Source organism: Ctenocephalides felis, unplaced genomic scaffold (assembly GCF_003426905.1).
Source record: "Ctenocephalides felis isolate EL2017-DRISC unplaced genomic scaffold, ASM342690v1 CF-g0.4_SCAFFOLD_03571, whole genome shotgun sequence".
NCBI lineage: Eukaryota > Metazoa > Arthropoda > Insecta > Siphonaptera > Pulicidae > Ctenocephalides > Ctenocephalides felis.
Window position 1 is genome coordinate 36,665,709 of NW_020539725.1, and position 22,443 is coordinate 36,688,151.

Below are 22,443 nucleotides of genomic sequence, written 5' to 3' on the forward strand. Positions count from 1 at the left end.
ATGAATTTTGATACTGTAGTTAATATATTAATATTTTGAGGAAAGAAAAGGATGTCAATGGAAATATGTAATCGAATACATATTAAATAGAGACAGGCCAATTGTTGATATGCTTTCTAAAAAAGCCTTATATTCTAATGATAGAAAAAATATGATCTATTTGATTCCCAAATAGACTCAGAAATACAGCTAAACTTATGGCTTTATAAAAACAACATCATTTTTGGCCAATGCAGATAACTCTATTCATGCAACTCTAACTTTATGCAAATTAAAATCATTCAAATCACTAATTGATATATTTTATATATAATAATTGACATATAATATAATTAATAAGATATAATTATTGACTAAACTTTAATAGATATATCATTTATTGATGAATAAATCGAAGGTTATTGATAAAATTGTTCAGTAGGCATTTTTAATACAATTTTATATAGTTTCTTTATAAATGATCTGGTTATTAATACAATTATATATTATATAATGTAGTTTAACCAATAATTAGTTAGTGGTTCTCTAAATACTTGTTTGATATTTACGACTTCTATAAATAACAGTAAATTCTTCAATCTGCTTCCAGGAATTTATATAGTTTACGCGACATAGTTGATTGATTTCGTTCAATACAATGACAATTGTTCCATTCAATAATTTTGTTGTTATTTTAACAAATGATTTGTATCAAAACGAATTGGTTTTCATTGCTCTTAAAAAATGTGTACCGATTATTTGTTCTTTATATAATATTGTCCTTTAACAATCTGCTAATTTTATGTAGACTTACAAAGAGTATTTAATTTTTGTTCATATTTTTATTTACTTAATTGTTGTTTCAAATGATTAATTAAAGCTCGATTACTTGAGAACTAAATTTTGCTGACCTATTTGGTACTGGCAAACTCTCAACGAAATTTCTTTCATATCAGCTCATTTCCTTCTGCCTTAAATTCTAAAAGTAGAACTTTTTATAGGAATCTTATAAGAAAACATATTTTGTCGAACTGTCTATAAAAATTATATGATTTTAATATAGAATTGCTCATATAAAATGCGCATTATATTTTTTTTATTTCAAGATATAGGTAGAAAACCTTTCCTATAATCACTTGTGCAAATTTAAACTAATAGAAAAACATTTACATTTTATCACTTTCATTCTTTAGTAATTATATGTTATTGTACAATTCGAATACCACGTTCAAGATTTATTTGAAACGGTTATATTTGTTCAACTGTTATAGAGTTTCACAATATCGTCAAAATGGAAGGTTATTTATTTTTTATCATTTTTATACATCAGCATAAAACTAAAATTATAAACTTATACATTAAAGATGTAACTTGGTCGTAATTGTTTTTAGTATCTTTAGTATGCAGTTTACCACATGGGCAATTTGATTCACTCTTTTCAAATTTATGAAATTGTGAAAGTGAAAATGTAGTTCTTATTATCTACATATATTAATAGATCAATAAATATCTATCACAAGATTTACTCAATGGTTTTCGAATCTAATCTAACCATTCTTTTTCGCCAATATCTGATTTAATCTAAATCTCAAGAGAAACAAATCAAAACTCTAGACATATATTTAATAGAGACAATTACAAAAAAATACAATTTATATGTCATCGGACATGATTTTGAGATAAATGTAAAATTGTTTTGGGCCATATTGCACAGAAAGTACCCACTTGATACACGAGACTAACAAAGTAAGTTGTAAGAAAAAATGATATATTCAAGGAATTTAATTTTTGTATGACAGAAAAGATAAAATGTTGTGAACTAAAAAGACATTAAAGAACGTAAAATAATGTTTGAAAGGTATTATTTGCAAGACAAAGTTATATTTGAATATTATATCTGGTCATATCTAAAATTTGTCTCTTGCCTTGCTGCTTCATTTTCCTTTATTTTATATCAAAATATGAAACCGCTTTGCACGCCTAATTCAAAATTGGATACATAGTAAAATATTTTTGCAAAAACGTCTTATTTATACCCTTATATAGTCTTATATATAATATTATGAACATTTAAATAATTTAACGTTATTATTCAAAATATCTAATTAATTTACCTCTACAACTTATAAATTAATTATAGTTTTTCTGTGTTTTAGGCAGCAGAAAGTTGGTATTATCTATACAAGAACTAAACTAACCATTTGAACTAAAACGTCATTAAATGAAATTATAAACATAAAAATATGAAAATATATAAATATATAATATATTGATACCAATAAATGCAAGAAATAACCTACTTGTCGGAATTGGTAACTATTTGTCATACATTTATGATGTTCATCCTAATTCTAATTTATTGGTCTTTAAATTGTGCGATTTATAGAAAGGCGGTAAATTTCGCCATTTAGAATAATCTGTAATTTTATGAAAGTAATATAATGTAACAAATGGTAATGTTTTAATATTAGATGAATTGGTTCTATTTTTTGGACCGAAATACAAAATAATAATTTGTTTAAAAATTTACTGCGCTTCGGAATATTTAAGATTTTTCGGCATAAATTTTCAAATGCCATACCGGTTATTGTCATTCGAATAACAATCTGCATTGTTTTAGAAGTCTGGACTATGTAAACTAATAAACATAAACATAATGACGACTTGTGCGTGTTTCTTATGCGATGCATTTATATTATTACAGACGTATTAATTTGCACAGTCAATAAATAGAAGCCGTTTGATCGACATGCACGAATAATTATTACTGAACTATAAATTTTAATGAAAATTATAGTATCCTTTCTTAGTGTGGCGTGATAGTAAAAAATATGTGCGTACTATAATTCAAAATATTACATATGACTTTTAATCCAGCTCTAATAAAAGTTTTTTTTGAAAATCATTGTTGGGTGACTGTCAACTGTTATTTTAGAAGCAGTGTTTTTAACAGACTATATTTATTACAGATTATATGCATGTTTCGTTGTCTTCTTAAAAAGAGCATTATGAATATTCTTCTGTATTGCATGCATGTAAATAATTTTACGAAAATCCTAACATTGTTCCTTCTATTCTCCTTCAGCTTGTTGTATACAAAAACTTTCTTTAATGCTATTAAGGAGCTAAACAAACATTTTAAAATGTAGGTGCTCAATTTCATTTTTTTTTCAAATTATTTCAAATTTTCACTCTTAACTCCGATAAAATTGATCAAACTGGAGTTTAATTAATTATAATTTTTTATTTAAATTATTAAGTTATAGAATACACTTAAAATGTTGTGTATATACCTCATGAGAGAACTACACTTTTAAATTTTTTTTTAAAAAACATTTTAAAATGTATGTGCTTGATTAAATTGTTTTTAAATTATTTCAAATTTTCACTCTTTAACTCCGATAAAATTGATCAAACTCGAGTTTAATTAATTATGATTTTTTTATTTAAATTATTAAGTTATGGAGTATACTTAAAATTTTGTGCAGTATACATACCTCCTAACAAGAGAATTACACTTTTAAAATTCTTTCAAACCTCCAAATGAATTGTCATGAAAGTTAATAATAATGTTCAATGCTTATAAACTTTTGCTGTTATATACATACTGTTATATACATACAGGCATTTTTTGGACATTTAATTTGAAAACTTAGTCTTTTGAAATGCATTATTAACAGTTATGTTAATTAAGTTGTTAACAATTATGCTACTATTGTATATATTGTGTATATTGTGTTAAATGGTTATTGTCTAATAACATTTCCAATAAAGTTATAATTAAGAAAATTACAAGAATTTTAAATAATGACTCAAAATGTTATTCTCAATAATATCTCAGCAAATGAACAATTCCCAATATTTTTTCTATATAGTGTTTGTTTTAGTTATAATTAGTCTAACACTTTATACGTTATAACATAATAACACTTATTAATTATTTCTATTTTATCGATATGTTAAATATATTATCAACATATTTGAAACATGAGTACTAATTTGTAAAAATTTTTTACTCTTGTTTATTTTTAGTTAATTTATATAAGAGATTTGTTGAAAAAGTACTTGATATAGATATATAGTGTCATTATTTGCATATAGAAAATGTTATGCATTTATATGCACCTCAAATTTATAGTTCCAATAATTTATTTTGCAGACTAACAATGGATCATGCAATGGGCCACCACCACGGTATGATGAATCATTCGATGATGAACCATTCCATGATGGACCACAGTCATCATATGGCACATGATCCTAAGTCTTCCATGGAACTTCCAGTTCATAATCCTCCGATGGGTAATTGTTTTTGAATTAATTTTTATAATTAATGGGTAATCCTGCAGAAATATGCAAAAAGTTAATAAATCTGTTAAATCTATCCTAAAGAGGTTAACCATTGTTTGGGTGAGAAATTAGTGAGCAAGGCTCTTTTAGATATAATTGAATCCCTAATAAAATAGTTTAAATTATGAAGATAGGCTTGTTCAAAGCTTTATTTATTTGCTTCAATGTGTAAGTTTAAGTTCCAATCACAATGGAATTGAAACGTTTTTTTTTATGAAATCTCAACTGGTGTTGGCGACGGCAATTTGCATTCTAATTTTATACTATTTGGGGAGCTTAAATTTCTGCCGTTCTTTGTCAAGTCGGTTAATAAGCCTCTTGAAAGTTTGTCATTATGTTACAAACTTCTTATATGGATGATTATTCTAATATTGTCTAATTCTAATAGCTTTAATAAAAATGAGCTAATCGTAATAAATAGAATATATAGTTGAAAACAACATTTATTAAATCTGTATTAATTTTGGTAGATCACACTGGTCACATGCACGAAGATGCAGCACCAAATATGGAGCACGACCATAGGAGTGGTTCAGTGGATCACATGATGATGTCAATGGTGGTAAGAAAATTTGGTAGTGTTTTTTTTATTTATACTAATTTTTTTCTGGCAATGTTTTAAAGACAAGCAAAACAATTAACTTGTTGGAATCTCTAACTACTAAGCCACGCTCATAGATAAACAAGTATAACGCTGTATCTTTAACGCATCTAATAGACGCCCCACATCCAGATTTTTTAATTACCTCTTATAGTAATAATTTTGTAATTCGTACTTTTCTCATGTTGCTGTTCACTTATAATATACTACCATGCCACTAGGTGATATAATGGATTATACCTCTTCTATATTTCAAGTTGGATTACTAATTTGCAATATTTAAATTTTGTCATTAATGTGCTCAATAATATGGTTCAAAAATGTACTCACTAAAGATCTTTTCAATATTGTATTGTATTATTCTGAAGCTGATTATGTTTATGATGTTATGATCTGTGAATGATTTCTAAAAAATGAAATATTATTCAGAATTAATTCCTAAAAAGAACTATATGACATTATAAGTATTTTATAGGTTTGAATTGACTCAATCAAAATATTTAATCGCATTTGTTAGACTTCTGCTTATTGCAAGCTATTCAATAGAGAAATTTTCAAACGAATGTAATAGTATCATGAGGTAAATCAATCAGGGTATATAAATTCATATATATGTATTTATATACATATTATATATAAATACATATATAAATAAATAAAAATATATCAAACATTTATCCGTAAAACTAATAATAATGATTAGGCTATGACTTATGAACGGTGCTTTAACTAATTCATTAATGATTAAATGGTTCTCCATTATTTTAATTTATAATATATATGTTATAATATATATGTTATACGTTATGTATAGCATAACGAAGTCAAATAAATAATAATAAAAATATATTTTCATATTTGTAAATGTTACAATAACCTTATTATGATTACCGTTGACTCTTACAATTAAGCTTTACTTGCAATTTTTCATCGCTGGTTTCCTCCTGTTGTTAAATCGATAAAATAAAGTTCTTTTAATAGTTTGACAGTTTATGCCAGGATTTCCAATTTTCATCAATCAATTTTTGAATTATGTCAGTTTGAGGTTCATATAAATGCATAACATCGAATATATTCTAGTCGTATGTATTTTTAGTCAATTCTCAAAACAATGTTAGAATGTTTTATAAAATAAATTCCTATATTCATTCGTTTTGGATAATATGCGACTTGAACGAAATGATTAGATTAAATATTCTACATTAACAATCATATAGACAAATATATTTCATAGTAAAGAACAATTAGTTGAAAGAACAATATAATGAGAAATACAATTGTGTACTATGTCGAACTATTTTCGCCTCGTTATTTTGTTTTTTTACCTGTAGGTTTTTTTTTCTTTAAAATACCACATTACTGAACTTTTTTCTCTAGATAAAGTTGTATTTTAATGCAATATCAGTTTATGCTTATTCGGTCTGAAGATAAAAGTTTATTTTTACTCGTCACTATAATAAGATTACAGATTTATCCAATATTACTAAATAAAGTTAGGTAAAGGTAGATAAATTGAAAGATATTATTTGCATATTTTATGGATAGTTTTTTAATGTGTATGTACTCCGTGAAACATAGAAATAAAGAAGTTGAAATATAATATTAAATTTATCAGAAACGTGCATTGGATTCAAAGATTCTTTTCAGCAAGTAAGGGCAACGCTAGATGCCATGAAACATTTGAAATATAAAGATACTTCATTGTTAATACATACAAATATATTCACTTAAAGATTTTGTTCAATATAATAAATTAATATTTATAAATATTTTAACAATGTTTAAAAAGTAGTATAAGTTAGATATTTTTAATATAAAAAACATGCCAACATGCAATGTAAAAATTGGGAGTCCGTCGCTTTAACCACCTTAAGATATCGATTAGAAAGCAAAGTGATGGACAGCCTATTATTATAAAATTTAATAATTTTTTTATAATTAAAACACTACTCACAGGGGCAGGGCCGGTCCTGGAGTCCTTAGCGCCCGCATGCAACATTTTTTCTAGCGCCCCCCCCCCCCCTATTAATTTTCACCGTTTTAACAGTTTATCATTAAAATTATATAAATATTTACATTTTTTTTTTAAATTAATTTTTAATTATTCTGATAGTACACAAAAAATTAGATGTAACCCAGAAGGGTATAAAATATATTGATTTTAAATTTATCTATTATTACCGATATTAATAAATAAAACAATTCCTGTCATAATTTTATATTTTAGTAATATTCACTATGTAGTAAATTGGTTAAGGATGTAAGTTCGACTACCATAGCAAAATAATTAATATTTTTGTTAGATTAAAGTTATAGAATTTAAGAAATGCATTTCAGAAATAATATTTATTATTTTGATATAAAGATCTTCATATAAAAATAATAAATACTATTTCTGAAATGCATTTCTTAAATTCTATAACTTTAATTTAACAAAAATATTAAGTGAAATAAATAAATTAATTTTTAATTATTCTGGATTTAGTGCACAAAAAATTAGATATAATCTAAAAGCGTATAAAATATATTGATTTTAAATTTATTTATAATTTTTTTTTAAGAAAATCGAGGCTATTCGGGGGTTGATTATAATCAAGTATTTTAAAATTTTCAATTATTTTTAACGTATGTGCAATATTAATATTTAAAAAACTAGCATATAATTTTTAAACATAACACTCGTATTTGATGCTGGATTTTTTGAATTTTAATTTAATTTAATTTTTCATCATTTACAATATCCAAAATTGCGTCGTTAACTTCTCCTTATTGATTTCGAAGGAGCCGTCATATTCAGAGTATCAGCTTATTGTTTTAAAGTTAAATTTTTAACGTATTTCAGAAGTATTATTCAAAAATCAGTAAAAAATGCAAAGAAATTACACATTTCTTTAACAATATTGAAAAAAAAACTTATTATATTTGATATGTATTATTTCTGTATAGTTAATAATTATTAAATTTAGAGTATGGACACCACTAAGTATAAAACAAGCCTTAAGATTTTCGTTCGAAAGTAAATTTTGCTTCCATTTTTCATATTTATTCCACGCATGTCTTCAACATTCAAAGTTCAACAGATGCAAAACAATTGCAACAAAGCAAAAGTTACAATTCAATTTTCGGAATAAACAAGTTATTCTCTAAGAACTGACTTCCCATTTTTTATAATTTGTTTATATTTTTTAATAAGTTTCGTTTCAACTAAATCAGCTCGCAATTTTCGTCAATAATGCCCAACAATTAATTTAATCTTTCGCAGGTTTGCGCTTATGGGATTGAACACTAGATAATTTCTTTTTTGATTTCACGGGAACTTCAAACAAAGAAAAAATTGAATAAGTAGGTTAAGCAATAAACAGAGCTGTTATTTACTAATTTGCAGAGTTATTAATCGGTTAATTGTTTCTACTGATAACACATTGCAAAATAAATGTGAATAAATGCTTCTTGTATCTCTGTATTCCTAATTAAGTTCGATTGTTTATTATAATTTATTATAAAAAATATAAATATTATATTATAAATTTAATTTCTGAAACTCGTTTTGGCGCCCCCTTAGGCGTGCGCCCGCATTTTTTGCATGCATCGCATGCAAGGCAGGACCGGCCCTGCACAGGGGTATAATATTTGAAGAATTTGGTTTTCATTACTCTATCACCATGTAAAATTTATTAACTTCCCAGACGAGTAAATTCAAAGTTCGTCTTGTTAGAAAATCAGGAACTAATACCCATGCACTAATTCATGAATCGTATTATTTCTAGATAATTATTTAATACTAAATTTCATTTTGTTATACTTATTACAAGAATTATTTATCCAACAGTTTCATGGCGGTTGCACAGAAACCATTCTATTCTCCTGGTGGAAAACGAGTACCGTAGCCGGCCTGATAGGATCAATGATTGCGATCTTCATCACTGCTGCTTTATATGAATCCCTGAAGTACTATCGAGAAAACTTATTTTGGAGGACACATAATTCATTACAATACAGAGCAGTCGCACATGAAGCAGGAGGAGTGAGTTTATTTAATTAATAAATTATTGCCCATTAATTTCTTGTAAATACTTACATTTTTATAATGTAAGGGTAAACGTGGGGCTGCTGCATCCAGTGCAACGGGTAGTGGTGGACAAGCGGCTGGAGAAGACGGACGAATAGTGCAGTAAGTTATATTTTTCATATTTTCAAAGATTATTAAATATTTTTTTTATCAATATTAGTTCATCAATAAATAATGAATTATAAAAATTTATATTAGATTCAAATTTCAGAATATTAAATGAATTATTATTATTCATTCAGAATTCACGATGATGAATTATTAGTAAATAAATATTATATATTTAATATAATATTTAAATTTCAGCATGGTCGGCGAAGTTATACATAAGCAGCCGTAAGTTATCACATAAGATTTAAGCATGCACTTATGGTGGCCGTTCTTTCTATTAATACTTTGATTAATAAATAAAAAGCTTGTAAACAGCTTCTAATTTTTGTTTTTCATAGTTTTTATTTTCTGGTCACAATTTGCACGATTGCACCTTTTGTTTTAGTTAACATTTTTTATAGTTTATTTTTTTATTTTACTTTGCATGCATATATTTTTTCATATGTATATACTTCATAAGCAACAACCCATTATAACATGCACGTATAATATATGCTGAATATTAATAACTAATATTTTATATATGCCGAAATAACGCACACTGATGATAAAATATATTTTTCTGTGATTAAATTTTAATTAATTAATGGATTTCAAAAGAATTTAATATTTGTGCACCCGAAAGACAAATTTGAATCGTTTTGAAGCATCTTATAAGACTTGAATTGAAAAGAGATAAATATTTGAATATATTGATAGAAACTAAATCTAAAATAATCTTGATTAGAACAAAAATTAAATATAAACATGTGGTTTAAGACAAGAAAATAATAAAATACAGTTATTTTTTTAACTTCCCGTAGGGGTAAGGTTTAGTAATGGGTCAAAAATCGAAAATGAAAATTTTTGCATGTATTCTTCGAATATTTTATTACGGAACGCGAAGTTCCAGCAATATTTGCTTTAAAGTATGATGCCAAACACCACTAGTTCAAATATAAGTTATTTGTTTTATTCGGTATGAAAATATTTTTTATTTTATTTTTTGCTATATTGTCATATTTTCTCTATTAATTTAATTAATCAACTTAATTTGTTTACTATTCTTCCTAGTAAACTACCTTGATTTGAGTGAAAATCAATCACAAACAAATCTTTTGCGCGATTTTGCAAAATATTCACATTTATATAAGGATTGGTCAAACCGTTTCCTCTCTCTAATTGGATAAAAGATTTGTTAAAAAATGTATATATCTCAAAAACGCATATTATTTATACTAATCGACTAATTTTTGTACTGTTATAAAAGAATTTAATTTTGAAAAACGTTGATCCTAGCATGCTGTTGGAGACCTGCTTTAAATTGAACTTGAATAATGATAATTGAACTTGAATATGGTCATATCCCAAAATATGATCGAATGCACGTTTTAATAAAATTGATTCATTCTAAGCATTAACATTTCAAAGATATTACAATTTCTAAGAAACTGTTCGTTAAAGTTTTGGTGAAAATCGCCTTGCAACATTGTACATCTCGAGCACTTGCTGTCATTTAAACAGCACCGAATTGCTATCAATCTCTTCCTAAATTAATAGTTTCAAAATTATCATCAGATCACAATGTGTATATCAGTGTGCGTTTAATTTCGTAAAAATTCCTCTCAATTTTGACACATTCTAATCGAATCTGACTTCAACAGGCAACACATGTTGAGTTGGATGAACGTCCTACAAACGATCCTGCATGCGGTCCAGGTAACAGTGTCCTTTCTCCTTATGTTGGTGTTCATGACGTACAATTACTGGTTATGTCTGGCCGTGGTCGCCGGGGCTTCGACTGGTTACTTCCTGTTCGGTTGGAAGAAATCTGTAATAGTTGATGTAACAGAACACTGTCACTGAGTGTATGGGGTATCTTAACACATATACAATAATTTGTTAATATATATAATATATACTTTGGTATATCTAAATATGCAATTACGTAAGTGCATGCGCTGTTGATTGGTATTGCATATAATTATTTAATGCGTATAAATATGTGTATATGTAAATAATAATTTTACTGATAAACGTTAAGTGCAAGAGGACGTATCGTTTATTGTTATTTTTAATATATTTCATTAAGTTCTTAATTCCCTTGAAGAAAAATGGAACAATATTGCTTGAAAAGTAAAAAATGAGAGAATAAAAAACCAAGAATATAAATGTTTTTTGAGAAATTAGAATAAATTTACCACTCATCATGCTTATTATTCAGAGCTTCCAAATTTTATGTTTTGTTACAAAAAGTGTAACGTTATTCTTGTTCAAAACGTTTACACACATATGTTTATATATATATATATATATATATATATATATAGTTTAATTTGAGTTTAATATTAGGGCGTAACATCAATAAAAAATATATATATACAATATATAATTATTATTTATGATGTTACGCCCGAATATTAACTCAAATTAAACATATATATCAACATCAATTCAAGAATATCAAAAAAATATATATATATAGATATATATATATATATATATATATATATGTATATGAAGTTAAAAAGCAATGATTCTTTTAAGTTATTTAATTTAAACTAATTGAACTTCTCAATTTGTTTTTCTTCGTCCCTTAATTTTATTAACAGCTCTAGAAAATGAAAATGTTATTAAGCTATTGATAATATGCTAGTATCTCCAATCATTTTTTTCTTCAAGAGTATTAATAACTTATTTTAAATTGGAATTCTATTTTCCTTTAAGTGTGGTTGATGTGTATGAGAGAAATCATGTTTTATATTGAAGGAAATTTAATATTTGTTATTTTTATAAATGTAATATATTTAGAAGTTTATGAATTGTTTTTAGGAAAATTACAATTACAGCCAAAATATCTTAATTTATAAAACTGGGTAGATATAGATTTAGATATCTTATTTTTACAAGAAACTTTTAATTTATTAAAATGTCTTGTGTTTAAAATGCTTGGGGGGTTTATATTTTTCAAATCGGGAGCATTCAATTTAATATTTTATCATTCCTGTGACAAATTCAATATTGAAGTATTGAATTATTTATATTAATAAAAATAAATGAATCACTGTATTGCTCATGAATCAAATACTTGAGATTTTGTTAGCGTAATTAAATAATTATAAGGAATCTCGTTTTAAATAGATGTAAAGAGTTTTTTTTCACTTTTGTCTTGAATAAGCGCTGGCACGAATTCCGAAAGACCCGAAAGAATTTGTGAATTGCGATATTTTCTCGTTTGAGTGGATTTAATATTTTCTTGCGTCTGACAATGACTTATATTTTGGGTATATTAAAATTTTTATGTAGTTAAATTATATCTAGAAGCCATTATAAAAATAAATAAATGATCACTTTTGCGCAGATACTGATGAGAGTTTTTTATTTGTTAATTGAGTGATTGTAGAACATATTCATTTTCAAAACTATTTAAATTACCCTAATCGAAGAGGTTTGTAAGAATGTGATCATTAGCTGCGGCAAAGTGAGTTTGTAAAATATCATAATATTATCTATAAAAAGAATACAAAGTTTTTAGCTAGGAAAAAGGTGCAATTTTTTATCAGAATTATAAATGATTTTGGTCAAGCCTTGCGACGTATATTACATATTATTTTAATTTGTTATTATATTCTATATATATATATATATATATATATATATATATATATATATATATATATATATATTTGTATAATTATGTATAGAATTATTAATAAATATTTGGGGTTATCAAAACAAAGTTGTATTGTTTAATGTGTGCTTATTGAAGTGATTAGTGGACATGCATGAGAAGCGTTGTTTCCATTGTAGCTTAAGATATAAATAAATCTATTATGTTATTTAAATACACTAAATCTCACAGAATTGTCAAATAATTTATTTTTCAACAACAATTTACAGGAATTATTAACACTCATGGAAAACATTTAAAATTATTTTCATACTTTCGTAATAATACTGTAAACCAACATCAATAAGGCCTATATTGTAGATTCTATATTTTGAACAACATTTGACCATTCTACTTTTGAAGGGACTAGATAAAATGCAGGTGACACTTTCGTTCCACAGGGCATTGGCATCCTATCGATATGGAAACATAAAAGAACACATATTATGGTTGAAAATAAGCATCAAGAAATCTTACCCATAAGCCAATTGAAGCTGCCAAGTTTATTTTTACAATGAGGACAATACAGTTTACCTGTAAGTAATATTCATATAAATTTATATATTGTTTAAACTTTGATTTATTGCCTGTTCTTAATTTTCAAATATAGATGCAAAGATAGTAATAGATGAAGATTCATGCAGACTAATATAACTCAAATTATGTTATTAATTTGTAAAGAAGAATTACCGTAATTGACAATGTGAAAAATCAAAGGCGAGGTTATGATTTCATGAATTTCATTATTTTCATATTTTTTTTCGCCCATTCAAAAAATTACCTTGAGTGTTATGAGTAACTTCTTTCATCCATGCAATTGGTTCAACGAAATAAGTTTGGGAACAGTTTGATCTCATATTTGGAAGTTTATGCTCTCATTCGACTGACTATTTTCTGATGTTGATTTTGTTTTAGAACCAATTGTTGCAACATCATCTCCACTAATTGAAGAATTAGTTATCTCATTTTCTGATGCACTCATATCTGACATAGTTTTTATTTCATCATTTGAGATGTGTTGCTCATATCTTCTTGAAATAAATAAAACAACATATTTCAGAAGGATGTTTTGATGCTTATCAATCTAATAACACTTTGACTTAATATCTATAGCATTTATAACTTTATATATCGAAAAATATTTTTATGAGAGTATCTTAAAACGTTTGGAAGGTAAAATCTAAACACTATTCTAAATATAACTAGTTAAAAATAAATATAACATTCGTTTTTGTTAAATATGTTAATGCACATAGTTTCAAATTATAGATATTACCTACTGATTTTCCTTTTTTATGTGTAATTACATTTGATTGGCAAGCTAAAATTCTTCTACATTTTCTGCATCTATAAACTAATGGATCAGGCCTTTCTTGCAATAATGCTGGATCAGGTTGTATGAGCTCCATACAACTTTGAGGTAATATTTTAACTAGAACAAAAAAAAAAGAATTTTTTAGTAATAAATATTAAGTATTGGAACAGTTTGATGGCATGCAGTGATAAGCCAATTAGATAATTTACCTTTTCTAACTTTATCTGCAGCAATTTTAAGCCTATACATTTTATATTTATTGTTCGTTCTGTCTATTTTCGAACCCATACTGCCATAAAGCTTCAACTGCGTAATAAACCCTGGATTTGGGCTTACGAGGTTTCTTTTTGATTTAACTCTAATAAACACAAATATATATTAATTTGACTTTATGAAAGAGGTTTACATTAAACACCTTGAAAATTGTGTGCTTTCATTACAAAAAAAATATGTCTAAATGTACCTTTGATATGCTTCCTCATATTGTAAATTGTATTTGTTCATAAAATATGCAATAATTATGGCTGCACTTCTAGACATTCCATAATAACTAAATAAAATATAATATGAATTATTATTTCATACATTCAGAAATCCATATGTGATTACTTTACCAATGTACTAATATTGTTAGATTATTGTCCAATGCTTCAGATATAAACATGTTTGTGCATTCAAATACTGATAAAATATCTTCTTTAGGAATATCAGTAACTGAAATTCAATGCATAGCAATTAAAAACAACATGTATTCGTTATATTGTAACTAACGTTATATTGTAACTAACATTATATTGTAACTAATGTTATATTGTAACTAACATTATATTGTAACTAACGTTATGTTGTAAGTGTAGTGAAATTATATCAAATAATAATTATTCCATTATTATTTGTTATATATATATATATATATATAGTATATATATATATATATATATATATATATATATATATATATATATATATATATATATATGTATATATATACGTATATATATATATATATATATATATATATATATATATATATATATATTGTATATATATATATTTATTAACTCTTTTATTTACAACTGTCCAGTATAGGACATTCAGTAAATTTAATGGTTTTACAATAGTCTGCCGAAAAGGTACATTGTATACTACTTTGACATGTTGGAAAAAACAACTCAGTAGTTGTTTTTTCGATATAAAATTCACAATATTTACTTATATATTTAAATTTAATTATCTCAAACTGTTTCAGTCAACATAAAATTTATATTTATATTATAAATGATATCTAGTGCTACTTACTTTGAATATATTTGGTAATAAAATTTTCATTTTCAGTTATATGTCGAGGTAATGGAACTGAATCTATTGTCAAAATATATTTAATATTCAATTCTGTTAAAGTGGGAATATCACATGCAGCTGTAACATTACCTGTTGAAAGTACTAAACTTATTATTCATGCTTTTATGAAATAATGGGATATATTATCACACCTAAATATAAATTTTCTTCTATTAGATCAAGGCTAACCGGCCCACCATCAAAATCATCCCGAGTTAACACAGCTTCTTTCCTAACTTTTTCCATTTCAATTAATATACTAATGAAAAATAGGAAGAGATCATTTTCAGGTGACAAAGTATTTTTTTCATCTTTTGCCGCATTCTATTTCATACATTTAAAGTTTGCTAATATAGTTTGTGCTTATTTATGAGTTATTCATAATTCTTTCAATATATTTGATTATTAGAATATATATGAAATATTTATGAATTTTGTTTATATAAATTTCATTATTTATGCACAAAAAATGAACATTCAATTGGGTATTCTAGTTTTATAGTTATTCATAATTCTTTCAATATATTTGATTATTAGAATATATATGAAATATTTATGAATTTTGTTTATATAAATTTCATTATTTATGCACAAAAAATGAACATTCAATTTGGTATTCTAGTTTTATAAAGGCAAACAATATAATTTACAACTTTGTCCAATTATAGTCACTTGAATAAACGTAATATTTGTTAAAAGCAGAATGAAACATCTCTAGTGCTTAAATAATATGATAAATGTATTAGTTTTTATTTGAAATATGTAATACTTATTTTATTATTCGGAGAGTTAAATAATAAAATCTTATCGAATATAATCAAGATTAATTATTGTTACAAGGAGTAATTTTATGAATGTATATATCCTCCTTCAATATTCATTATAATATCGTTATAAAATTAAACAAAACACTTATTTTAAAGCAAGTTTTTGAGTAAACACTAAAATAATTATTGAGTGTTTAATCAAAATTGCTTAGAGTAGATCTACATAGTTAAATGACATAAGAAATAAAGATAGAAAATAATTTCTATAATGTTCTAATATTAAGACTAGAATCAGAACTGGTGAAAATAATTGTGAATTAAAAACAAACAGGCGTAATTGTAGTTTATGAAATGCAGTCAAATGAAGATATGATAAATACATAAACGAATGCAGTGTTATTAACGAAATACTTGTATTATATCAAATAATTAATTAGAAACATCACTCGTGTATTAACGAACTAATATCAAAATAATGATTAATTACATATTGCAGTTAATTGCTGTAGATACAAATCAAATCTCAGATCTCAGTTATAAAATTAAACAAAACACTTATTTTAAAGCAAGTTTTTGAGTCAACACTAAAAAAATTATTGGGTGTTTAATCAAAATTGCTTAGAGTAGATCTACATAGTTAAATGACATAAGAAATAAAGATCCAAAATAATTTCTATGATGTTCTAATATTAAGACTAGATTCAGAACTGGTGAAAATAATTGTGAATTAAAAACAAACAGGCGCAATTGTAATTTATGAAATGCAGTCCAATGAAGATATGAGAAATAACATAAAATACACAAACGAATGCAGTGTTATTAACGAAATACTTGTATTATATCAAATAATTAATTAGAAACATCACTCGTGTATTAACGAACTAATATCAAACTAATGTTTAATTACACATTGCAGTTAATTGCTGTAGTTACAAATCAAATCTCAGATCCGAGTCGAACTGTCATCGTGAAGTTCGCAGTCGATTGTTGAAATGTCAAAACATTGCACAAGAGGCGGTGCCATCTTTAGAACTTTCACACAAAGCATCGTAATTATTAAAAATGGCCGCTAGTGTTTTCACTTCTTTTGGTCTTGTCAGACGTCCGAACTAGACTTTAATGTTTATTATGCAAATGTCGCTTTTTAAAAGCTGTGCTTCCAAAACGCGTCTGTGACTCCGAGCATGTTTCGAATCTAAATCGTCGAAATTGCGGTCTTACAATTCGCCTACATGGAAAAATTCAAAGTGATATGTTGTAAAAGGTATGGTCTTAGTAAATTTGTTTCATGTTGAAAAAATTGTATTCATTGTTGGTGAAATCATGAGAATTTGTAGTGTTCTATTTCCTGCTTTTCAAATGTACAAAATACCGGTTGAGTTTGAGTGAAAAAGTGGTCGATTTAGGCTTGTGATTGTTTTGTGGTTCTAGATGGATTTGGTATATCGTCGTGCGATTGAATCCAAACTATTGTAGCAATATGTTTGGTAATGCTATTTAAGTGTGTTTAAAAGATTTTCAGTGGTTTTTGATATACTAGTTGTAATGAATAATCAATCGGAACAGTGCAATGGCATTATTAAAATATCACATGTAAGAAGCCATAATACCTAAAAATAATTTGAGAATAATGATACATTTTAAGGAAATTACTATACGAAATTATGATCATTAGTTTAACTATTAACGCTAATCTGCAAATGACTATAAAATATGCGGAAGGAAAAAATGATCCCATTAGCTTGGTTTTTATTTGTGAGACACAAAGTTCCTCTCAATCCATTTTTGTATTGCAAAATTAATATTCTTCTGGCGTGCACATACCCTAAATATATGCTTTCAAATGAAATAGCCCGACACTATGCTTTGTTTATATATAATCTTATCTTTTAAATTCTCCACCTTCTTATCTTCATATTATGTTTATTTTATTCAAGATTACAGGATAAGCCATAGTGTATTATTATTCGAAATACGAACAATGAGTGATATTTAAACTAGAATTCACTTAGAACATATTACCAAATACATTTTTAATTGTCTTTATTTCTGAAGTCATACTTCAGTCTTGAAACTTTCAAGGTAAGAATTTTCATACAATATCTTTAACAATAATAATTGTTATATGTATTGGAATACTGGACTTTCATTGAAAATGTAAACAATCCAGTTATTAGGTAATAAAATTTAGATATATATGCTAATGACGAATTCAAATACAAAAACGCAATTCTATTGTTTCAAATAATAAAGATGTAACAGCATATCAATATAAACAAATCTGTATATGTTAATGCAGTTTGTACTTTTGGTGTTTTAGTTCATTACCACTGTTAGAATGATATAAGCATTAGAAATATCAGTAATTTTTTATATTACAAGGTTATTTCCATGCCATATTTATAAAATATTACAGGTACCACATTAGGATTGGGAGTGCAACTTATCAATGTGATTCTAGTTAGAATCCTGCTTTGAATTAAGTTGCTGTTGCTAAAACTTTGACCAGGGGAAATAATTTTTGATAATTAATTATTTATATATATATATATATATATATATATATGAAATGTTAAATATGAACAACACTCAGATTTTTAATAATTACCACCAACTATCTCTTACAATGCTTGACACAGTACTCGCGAGCATTGTAAGAGATAGTGGCGTTTTATGTTTTTCAAAAATTAAATATAATTTAAATAAAATATTATATAATGTATTAGTATATAATTTTTACAGTTCTGAAATTACACTGAAGATGAGGCATACCATGGTCTCGAAACGTCTGTAATTATTAAATAAAGTGTGTTAAAAATCTGTTCATATTTTACATTTAATATTCGTTTCACTCATATCGCAAAATTCTATAATATATATTAATATATATATATATATATATATATATATATATATTCAATAGATAAGTCCTGGATTTTTTCAATATATTGATTGTTTCTTTTCCGAACTGTTTCAATATATATATATATATATATATATATATATATATATATATATATATATATATATATATAGGGCAATATATCAATTGAAAATTGTAGAAAATTATAAAATACATATTTTTCCGATTTAAACTGACAAGAATTATTTTATTAGTGCTATAGTGAATTATTATGTTCATAAAATACTTAGGAACATTCCAATATACATGTTTTTACACCATATTACTTCTTTATATATTTGTTTTATTTATCTGTTTCATTGTCACATAGTTTAGTTATTTTATATTCTGGTTTTTAGTCTACTGAAGATGACTTAAGATAATATGTCGAAACGTATGGAAATAATAACGATTTTCCTAAAAATTAAAAAAGTTAAATTTCTACAATTTTTAATTGATGTATGGGTCTGATGATTTAATTTCACACAACATCAAAATTACTAAAATATGTTAACATACATTAATTATATATGTATATAAATATATATGTATATATATATATATATATATATATATATATATACCTAATTAATTATGCATATAGATTGGTTCATTCAACATTGAAACTTTTTTAAGTGTAACAAATGAATAACACAAAAAGTGAAATTTTTATATTTTAAAGAAAACCGCAGTCTCTTTAGTGTTAGTAATGATGTTTGCTAAATAATTAAAGAAAATAAATTACAATTCTTATTCTAAAATTCTTACAGTTGTAACTATTGTAATGATTTTTATATTTGCACAGATAATATTGATCCAAAATTTTTATTACGTCTCGTAATTTTTTGCTTGGCCATTTTTTTTTTATTTTTTTTTTATTTTCTTTGTAAGCTTGTACATTGGCCATTATCTAAAGAATTTCACAACTATGCTTGGCCATTTTGTACAAGTTTATAAAGCCAATAACAAAACAAAATTCTCAAGACGTATAATATGTATAATTTTGCAATTGGGCTTACAGCATACACTTATTCATCAGATTTTTGTGCGTACGACGAATATTAATTACTAGAACCCCGAAAACACTTTTATCTTGCACTTTTAATTTTGCAAAAAGATTCAATTGCACCTGAATCAGATCTTTGGGCATTGCCAATATTCAATTGGTTTCTCGGTTAAACGCTATTGTTCCCTCAAACTCAATTGGGAATGAATATATAAATGACTTGTTTAAGATTATATAATTACTTAATTAGAAATTACATGGGCGAGTTAATGAAGAAATTTGAGCATCAATAGTTGGCGGTTGTCGGACTACTCTATGAACCGTTGTAGTCATGTTAATTTTGAATTTCACACATTTTAACCCTCCGTCGGTCGGCGTGGTCTGGCCAGACTTTTTTCGACTTCAATTTAAAAAAAATACTTCTAGTAATCCTATCGACTTGAAATTTCTTGACTTTCCCTAAAATTTCATTAGCTGTCGATCAATGAAAAAATCAGGACGAAAAAATGTACAGAAGGATAATTATAAGGATATTAACTTTTTTATACTTCGAACGGTCGGAGTGGTCTGTCTAGACCACCCATACATTTTGTATGAAATATACGCTTTTTGATATATGTAAACCAGTATTTTGTCTTTTTTTGGTATTTTCTATTCAAACTGCATTTTATATATTCTTTGCTATATGTTGCAACATGAATGTTAGCATTTTCACGACGAGAGTTCTGTGAAAACCTACCAAACTTATTTGTCATCGCAAACATTGAAAATCGGATGAGTAATGCGCACATTATCAACAATTTTTCTACCCACTGCGTTCGAAAACTTTTTTGGAAAACCTGTAGTGAAATTATATTTTCAACTTGAATTTTACAACTCATTTCAAAGGCGACGCACCTCATTTCGTTTTCATTTGAATTTCACATTCATTTCAAAGGAGCCCAAAAAGAATAAATATTGTTTTTCATTGATATAAAACAGAAAAATAAAAATAATAAAAAAAGCAACGATTTTTTTATATTTTTTGATTTTTTTTATATAATATAATATATTATATAATTTTTTTTAGTATAAGCAAGCTCAACACATGCAAAAGACGGTAAGAAAAAGAAAAAATCAAAACTATAAATATTTATTACTAATAATCGTTAATATATAAGACACCAAAAACTCATTTACCCCATATAAATGCATGTAAAATGAATGGTGGTCCAGCCAGACCACTCTGACCGTTCGAAGGTGAATAAATATCCGACCGACGGAGGGTTAATATGTTTTGAAATACAAAACGTGTTCCAAAAATACAAATACAAAACCCGAGAGAATGACTAGGAAAATTATGTTAAGTAATCATGTTTTTCACAACTGAAAACGGTAATGACACCAATTACTTTATAATTCAATGTAAAATTGTGGTCATTTTCTGCTAAGTAACTAAGACGAGTCTGTGTATCAGTTACTAATATAACTTTCTAAATCATCGTGTGAAAATTTTAAGCTTATTACTCAACTTTAATTTTCATAACTAACTTTAGTAGTAGAGAAAAAATACAGTAAATACAGTAAAGATTTGTTCTTTAATCTATTCTGAATATCGTATATTTTATTATCTATTATTTTTATATATTATATTTTAATATTTTTGTATAAGTCATATGTAAATAAGTGTACAATGCATTTTTTTAAATTATTTTTCAGGTCGTAGCAACTAACTGGTGGCTGTCTGGAGGGCACCAGCGATACCATTTTGGTACTCCTCTACCCACCAAACACCACCAATTTGGACAAATGAAATTACTGGAAAAAGTACACCTGATGTGTTCTTACTGCATCTTATATGAGAATTAGAATTGATTCTACTCAGAATCTCTCAAATATAAGATTACAAACAAGAAATAAGTTGAAATAATTTTGGGGAATAAAGTAAGGTTGATTAAAGCATCATAGTTTACAAAATTCTAAAAAAAAAAATTTTTATTACTATAATTTTGCCTATTTTTTACGACATTCTAACTCCAAGAAGACTAAGTAGTGATAAGTGAAAATAGATTAAATTATTGTTTATTTTTTAATTTTATATTTTAAATAAATCAAGTTATTCTGATTTTTAAGATTCGTAAAGATTAGTGATTGAAGACAAACGTTGTGCGTATTTAATAAACTCGTTAATTTTCATAAAGTAAATAAAATTTCTATAAAAACGATAGCAATATTGTCGAAGTCATATTATTAATTGTTAATCTGCGAAATTTATAATAGAAACTTGTTTATAATTTAATAAATAACTTCTTGTATTTTGATCAGGAATTATTTATAAATAAAACATTAAAATAGCAAACATATGGTGAAGACC

At 25.8% G+C, this 22,443-nt stretch overlaps 2 protein-coding genes and 1 long non-coding RNA gene across 4 annotated transcripts; 2 read left to right on the forward strand and 1 right to left on the reverse strand.

The window, feature by feature from the left end:
• Positions 1–4,178: 4,178 nt before the first annotated feature.
• Positions 4,179–10,968, forward strand: LOC113385061 (high affinity copper uptake protein 1-like). 2 transcript variants are annotated; one of them, XM_026622864.1, is made up of 6 exons: positions 4,179–4,281; positions 4,800–4,891; positions 8,760–8,954; positions 9,025–9,101; positions 9,306–9,335; positions 10,754–10,968. In XM_026622864.1, exons 1-6 carry the CDS (start codon positions 4,179–4,181, stop codon positions 10,953–10,955), a joined length of 699 nt encoding a protein of 232 aa, XP_026478649.1. In that variant the 3' UTR covers positions 10,956–10,968. The 2 variants fall into 2 exon arrangements, with proteins under 2 accessions (XP_026478649.1, XP_026478650.1); XM_026622865.1 differs by lacking the exon at positions 9,306–9,335.
• Positions 10,969–13,069: 2,101 nt separating this feature from the next.
• On the reverse strand, positions 13,070–15,737 carry LOC113385422 (dual specificity protein phosphatase MPK-4-like). The gene is given in 8 exon segments (XM_026623270.1): positions 13,070–13,293; positions 13,541–13,605; positions 14,038–14,191; positions 14,284–14,432; positions 14,538–14,624; positions 14,689–14,788; positions 15,374–15,505; positions 15,568–15,737. Coding segments are annotated over 8 exon segments (1,005 nt in total). The 5' UTR covers positions 15,662–15,737.
• Positions 15,738–17,297: 1,560 nt separating this feature from the next.
• LOC113386861 lies at positions 17,298–21,890 on the forward strand. The gene is made up of 2 exons (XR_003368021.1): positions 17,298–17,446; positions 21,789–21,890. It is a non-coding gene; the product is annotated as an uncharacterized LOC113386861 (long non-coding RNA).
• Positions 21,891–22,443: the final 553 nt, after the last annotated feature.